We start from the raw sequence: 7500 nt of genomic DNA, 5'->3' as shown, positions 1-7500 counted from the left end.
TTGGGTCACAAAGGGAAGGGGATACACCTTCTGCTCCTCTCGGTTCAACGAGACTAAAGGATTTAGGCGGTACGTTGACCCTAATCTGTGAGGTAAAGAAAAACAAGAGCATTATTGATTCTGTCTCGCTGTAAAAATCTTCGCTTTTTAAATTACTCTCCAACGAATAATCGTTTTCCTTCTTGAATATATAAATGTGTAGAACAAGATTCGCAAAGGAAGCTTGCAATAAAAAGTGGAAGTTGTGCAAATCAGCTTATTCAACCATTCCAAAGGTAATCGAAGGACATGAGTCTTGTCCTCAGCTACAGCGAGATAAAAGGGGTAGGGGAAAATAGTAACAACGCCTCAATATTGTAAACTATATAAAAAAGAAATTAATAAGCAATGATGATATAAAGACCTTGGTGAGAAAATTTATAAATAAAATTTTGGCATCTTTTTTCAAACGATATTGTAAAAGTTTCTTTGATATAATTAATTCCTAGTTACGTTTTAACCTAATGTACTGTACATTCAAAATTATTTTTTTTTAAATAGGAGGAGAATGTGTAATGAAAAGCTTTTTGGCTTTAATTTATGATTAAATCTATTACAAACTAAAACCGGGTTCTTGTTAGCACACCCTACTTATTCATGTGAGCTTTAAGTTAGTTTGAGGTATCGAAAACCATAGACACTGCAGTGACAACTTCCTAATAACATTAAAACCATTAGAATTTTAAATAATAAATAAGTATGGTGCATGTTTTCATACATCACAAACGTTGTTCATAGATTTTGAATATAAAACTTTTGACACCAAGAACTTGTTTACTCAGTAAACTTGTCTTACACGCTTAGTGGAATAAACTACAAATTCATTCTCCTCATTAGCAATATGATAACCAGAGAATAATGGCGTCTCACCCGTCAACAGGAAGAAGACTGAATTTTTCCAGCCAAGAAACGGGAGTTTCCGGATCAAACACCATGGTGCACGGACAGCCATTGTCACTTCCATCAACATCGCTGAGCTTTATAGTTATCGATTTCACATCCTCAGGATCCATGTTCTCCATGACTTTGGCGTAACTGTTTTCCTAGAAAAACAAAGTATGCAACATCATTCCTATTCCGATTATATTTGGATCAAACTTCTCTATTTGCAATACCCTATTTTCAATTTAATAGCATTTTGGAAGTACTGTACATTCACCTTTCGCCTCTTATAAGGTTTTTCTTTATTTTCGTCACAATACTCTGTATATTTAATTCCACGTGAAATAAAAATATTATGTATGTTACACCAGAATAATTATCGATTAACTTACTATTGCATACACAACCACACACGATTATGTATATATATATATATATATATATATATATATATATATATATATATATATATATATATATATATATATATGTATATATATATATGTGTGTGTGTGTGTTTATTATATATATATACATATATATATATATATATATATATACATATATATATGTATGTATGTATGTATATATATACACTCTATTTGCATAAATACATATAAGTATATACAAATAAGCCCCAATATCTCTTTATATCTAGTTTACTCTGCCTCAGGAGAGATCTCCCTCAGTTGACGAGTTGAAGGTCACTCGAACCTTAGTTCCCTTGGTCCTGGTTCGATTCCGTGACCGATCAAAAACTATTATCATAAGTTTAATTCCCCTTCGGGTGCCTGATCCCGAGGCGGAGTGAATTGGATATCAAGAGGTATCTATGGCTTTTATATATATATATATATATATATATATATATGTATATATAAAGAGAGAGAGAGAGAGAGAGAGAGAGAGAGAGAGAGAGAGAGAGAGAGAGAGAGAGAGAGAGAGAGAGAATATGTTACATATTTTATCTATTTTATAGGTAAATGACGAGAAAATGTACGTTTGTCGCAATGGAATAGACTAAAGAGATATACTGCATATTGGTGAAGGTTTTTAGCATCGAGCTGGACAAAGATGGAACTGGTATAGATTGAAAATACTGTCCGTCTGAGGCAAAATCTTGCCAAGGATTTCCATTTGTGTCACGTGTTCAGGATAAAACATTGCAGTTGCAGAAATTTATGATGCTTATACTAATCCTTTCAGCTGAGGATTGCCCTTACACAGAATATAGTGGATGATCTGATCAGGTGTTGCTAAAAAAATTCTGTAGTGAATGTAGTACATTTATAAGATTCAATTTAAAATTATAGAGCTTCTAAATGACTGAGCGTCCAGGAGTTGGAAATTAGTCAAGATATCTCAAAAAATGAGATGGTTCAGGCAGGAGATGAGAACTAGCTAAAATAGCACAAACCAGTATCTATGGGAACATCAATAAGAAGAATTATATGAAAGTTCGAAAAATCACAATGAAAGGGCAAGGAAAGAAAGCCATCCATGTGGAAATTCTTGCATAAAGTGCTCAGGTCAGAAGGAAAAGAAAATATAAGAAAATATAAGATATGAAACAGTGTACTTACAGGAGAATGTATATGTGGGTGATTATCGTTGAGATCTCTGATGATCAGATGAACGGTGGCAGGATCAGTATCGTGACCTCTTCCCCCTTCATCGTTAGCCCTCGGATACAAGGTCATTATGCCCTTCTTAGCAGCCTCGCGATCTAAACACTGGGTACATGAAAAGGCAAGGTGTTCAATGATTTACAGAATAAAAGCCCTTTTATTTACTTTTATTCCTATAGGAAGCTTCAAGATAAAAAAAAGAATGAGAAACCAACTTCTTATCTCACTTAAATCAATAAAATTGGACAAATACTACTCTTTCTGCAGCTGGCGGGAGAATAGCTATACCCACAAGACACACAGAGGACACTGGTAATACTGAAATAAAAAGCTATTACTTACTCCTTTCAACGATAGGTCCCCATTCTTGCTGTCTATGGTAAAGTTGAGTTGTTCGACAGGAGACAGATAATACAGTATGTTTTGGTTGACTGTGCGTGGTAAGTCGGGGTCAACAGCTGATACCTGGTGTGAAAAAAAAAAAAACATTTGGGTCATGTCATTAGATACAGAAAAATAATACAAATATACAATTATATCTCACTCATTTTAACTTGCTCAAAACTGAAACCTAATTATCAGTAATTGTCAATTCTAAGCAAATGGGAAAATCATTGGTAAATTGTGCACAAATCCTTTAAAACAAAAGATAGATTGTCTGTTATCATTATAAGACAATTGTAGATCAGTCAAACACTTTTTAGGCAATAGTTAGTACACACACCCAATAAATAACCACCTAATATGGCATAGAATTTAGTCTCTGGAGTAACAAAATATCAGTACAGACCAAAGAACTGTTGCAAGGTTTATAAAATTACATTCATTCTCTCATATTTCTAAATAATCCACGGAAATATACTACCCCCTCGAAATATCGAAAACTGGAAACAAATCCCTAGCTTCCTTTGGGTAAACAGCAGAACCTAGAGCGCGCCCCATGGTAGCCATGACTGAACAGGAAATCTTAAGTAGTTAGTATCAAAACCTAAATCTTTAATCTAGTACACAGATTTGGATGGAAAAGATTAATTTGATTTTAAAACGCGTGACTATTTAAAATATAACCTTAATTTACTGCATGTCAACGCTTTGTTCTTTCCACTTTGATATACAAACTAACTTTTTCAACATTTTTATACCTAAGATTTATAGACAAAAGAACAGGATGCCCAATTATCCAGAGGACTCTCTTGGAAACAGATGTTCATATTCCACTTATTTATAATGCTTTTCTGGTGTTAATTATGTACCCTGGCTCATATTCAACCAGAATCTAATAGCATTATCTACTATAGTATTAAATCGTAATATAATCCTTCGATTCTCCATGCTCTTTCATTTAGTTCTTATTCAACTGATAAATTTTGCATTAATTGTAAATACGTCTTTCATTAGAACTTGGAAAACTAAATGAGAGTAGCCTAAGTCACAAAACACATCTATGAACTTCATTAAAAATTCAAAACCTTAGTATACATCACAAATGTTTGAAGACTATTTTTATATAACATTTCTTTATTAACCTTTGCATCAAAGTGTTCTATATTTATTAAGATTTTCTTACTTTTTAAATAACCAAAATTTGTAAAGCGGAGCATTCAAAATTCTTCATTTTCAACTTGAATAAATAATCGTTTAAATTTTATTCGTTAGTAATGGCCTCTTCTTTGATGTCTGGTTCAATTATAATTGCCTTAATTCTTTTTGCTAGGGTATTCCATAGTTCTAAATTTTCCTCCACTTAAAAAGATTAATTACCATATGCTCTTACAATCACTATCCTTAACCTAGTGTGTGAAGTTTATGCATTATTCATAGCCACCTTGCATGACAACTAGAAATGTGACTTTATACCGAAGAAACTCAACAAAGCATTAATTAATCAAACTATGCATGATGGTATAAAAAAAATATCCAAAATAACACTTGTATAGATTTCTAAGATATGTAATTGGAATATATATGATCCAAACAAAATGTATTCACCATATTGATGTGACCCGGCCTCATCTCTCCCTAGCCAGAATTAACATTCCTGGTTACCGTTACCGTTACCGATCCTATAATCCACCAGGATCGTAGGGGCGCTGCATGGTGGAACACCGCAATAGGAGCCTCCACTTGTCACGGTTGTGTGCGAGTGCCTGGGTCTGACCGAAGGTTTTTCCTGTCCATTCAGCAATGTTGTCGGTCCACCTCTTTCTCTGCCGCCCTCTTCTCCTCTTCCCCTGAACTGTTCCCTGGAGAATTGTCTTGGACAGGCCGCTTGATCTTGTTGTGTGGCCATACCGTTTTAGTTTCCTCCTCTTCACTGTGGACAGCAGATCTTCATAGCGTCCTAAGTGTTGTCTCACTCTTCTGTTGACTTCTTCATTTGTGACATGCTCAATGTACGAGATGCCAAGCACTCGTCTGAAGCATCTCATTTCTGCAACTTGGATCTTTCTCTGTAGCTCTGCCGTCAGTGTCCAGGATTCACAAGCATACAGGAGGATGGAAATGACTAGAGCATGCAATAGACTCAATTTGGATTTGACAGCGATATTTTTGTCTTTCCAGATTGGATTCAGTTTTGTTAGCCCCGCTATTGTTTGCGCGATTCTTGCATGGACTTCTGGTTTGGATCCTTCTTGGCTGATGATTGCACCAAGGTACTTGAATTGTTGGACTGTTTCAAGTTGTTGACCACCGACCACGATTTTTGCTTTGATTGGCTCATCGCTGTTTTCCATTAGCTTTGTTTTTTCAGCACTGATTTCCATTCCGTATCTGGTTGATGTTTCATCCAGACCTTTCACGAGGTTGACCAGCTCATCTTCGTTCCCTGCCAGGCCGTCAATATCATCAGCAAACCGAAGGTTGCTGATTGTTCGTCCTCCGATGCTAACTGTGCTCACATGATCTTCGAGTGCATTTGTCATAATTTGTTCAAGGAAGATGTTGAACAGGGTTGGTGACAAAAGGCAGCCTTGGCGGACACCTACTGAAGTGTGGAACCATTCGCCTATTTTGCCTTGGGCAAGGACCGCGCTGGTTGCATTATTGTACGGCTGTTGGATCGTCTGTATCAGCTTTTATCCCATGTTGTACCTGTTCATTGTGGCCCAGAAGGCATCATGCCATACGCGGTCAAATACCTTTTTGTAGTCAATGAACACGTGGAAGATGTCTTGCTGGTGTTGGCTATACTTCTCACACACAACTCGAAGATTGAAAATCTGTTCCGTTGTGCTCCTTCCTCTTCTAAACCCAGCTTGTTCTTCGGCAATGATCTCTTCTGCCTGGGGTCTCAGTCAGTTCAGAATGACTCTCAACATCACTTTGCTTGCGTGGCTGATAAGGCTAATCGTTCTATAGTTTTGGCATTGCTGTAAGTTGCATTAATTGGGAAGCGTGATGATGAGGGACTGTGTCCAGGGTGTGGGCTATTCACCTGTCTGCCAGATCTTGTTGCAGATGCTGGTACACATTGAAATTCCTAGACCAGTTCAAAACCCAAAAAAACGATTCTTCATCAGTCTCGCACAACGTTGAAGTGTGCTTGTGGGGGATGGCTGGACGAAGAATGTAACTTAAATGTGAAAAATCGGTCCACATGGATAGGAAGGAATACTTTCTAGTGGATAGCAGCTAACAGGTACGGACTACCTTCATTCCAATTCGATTATTGTTCCAAACTCGGCATATTTAATCAGTCTATGAGGTACATGCCGCAAATAAATAAAATCTAAACTCTCTACAACCCATCCCATAAATCTCTCTCTCTCTCTCTCTCTCTCTCTCTCTCTCTCTCTCTCTCTCTCTCTCTCTCTCTCTCTCTTCTATCCTGTTTTATAGTATATTTTTTCTAGATTGACAGCGCGCCATGTCAAGCAATACGGGTGCCAAATTTTCACATATTTACTTTATCGTTATAACATTAGACTAAAGATTACCTTGGCCATCTTTATTATTCAATTGAAATGTCTACCTCGACTAAGAACATTTTCATTTGTTTCATCCCCTTCTCATGTTCAACATACTCGTATTATTACTCAACTCATCCGATGTGCGCTTTATATTCAACACATCAGCGCTCTTTTTTTATTTCCTGTCTTGCCGAGATAAATTCTTATAACAAACTGTCCTCTCTTATTTTCCATTAAGGTTACATTATCTTCTCATTATCTGGCTGCAACCTTATCTTCTTTTCATTCAAAATATTAGATCTACATTACAAGATACGTAATGGCTCTTTTTCTACCTTAATGGGAAAGGTGTGTTCATAGTGTTGAAAGGTTTTATATGTAACATTATTGCCCTTTTTTGTCATGTAAGTTTTCCAAGACTGGAAATCTTTACAAAATGCACACTTTACCTCGACTTGTATTCTTTAGTGAAAATGTTTCTCTCTCTCTCTCTCTCTCTCTCTCTCTCTCTCTCTCTCTCTCTCTCTCTCTCTCTCTCTCTCTCTCTCTCTCTCTCTATATATATATATATATATATATATACATATATATGAATATTCATTGCCATCAGATATCACAAATAGTTGTGTTTACCCTTCCCCTGTGACTATGTATCTATAGAATTATGTATATATATATATATATATATATATATATACATATATATGAATATTCATTGCCATCAGATATCACAAATAGTTGTGTTTACCCTTCCCCTGTGACTATGTATCTATAGAATTATGTATATATATATATATATATATATATATGTGTGTGTGTGTGTGTGTGTGTGTGTTTGCTTGTGTGTGCATGTGTATATGTTAATGTAATGTATACAACCATGATCAACGTAAATGGGTAAAGATTCACGAACTGTTCATTTTCATCGTTATCGAAGTTATACATCTGCATTTTATTCACGATTAGACGTAAAATTAGTTATGCTTTGCTCTAATCTGTCTCTGTGCTTTTAACGCCCCTATTATCCAAAGGTTTAGGTC

At 35.8% G+C, this 7500-nt stretch overlaps 1 protein-coding gene across 1 annotated transcript in view; it reads right to left on the bottom strand.

Annotated features, from left to right (window-relative positions):
* LOC137642642 (DE-cadherin-like) overlaps window positions 1-7500 on the bottom strand; it is a 148963-nt gene that overhangs the window by 63675 nt on the left and 77788 nt on the right. The window contains exons 15-18 of the mRNA XM_068375394.1: window positions 2892-3014; window positions 2505-2654; window positions 910-1082; window positions 1-85 (exon numbers count right to left, since the gene is read on the bottom strand). The exon at window positions 1-85 is cut by the window's left edge and continues 108 nt beyond it. Of these exons, the coding sequence (XP_068231495.1) occupies window positions 1-85; window positions 910-1082; window positions 2505-2654; window positions 2892-3014 (531 nt within the window). The remainder of the gene's footprint in view (window positions 86-909; window positions 1083-2504; window positions 2655-2891; window positions 3015-7500) is intronic.

The sequence above is a fragment of the Palaemon carinicauda genome, chromosome 6 (assembly GCF_036898095.1).
Source record: "Palaemon carinicauda isolate YSFRI2023 chromosome 6, ASM3689809v2, whole genome shotgun sequence".
NCBI lineage: Eukaryota > Metazoa > Arthropoda > Malacostraca > Decapoda > Palaemonidae > Palaemon > Palaemon carinicauda.
This window is presented reverse-complemented; position numbering and strand designations above follow the sequence as displayed.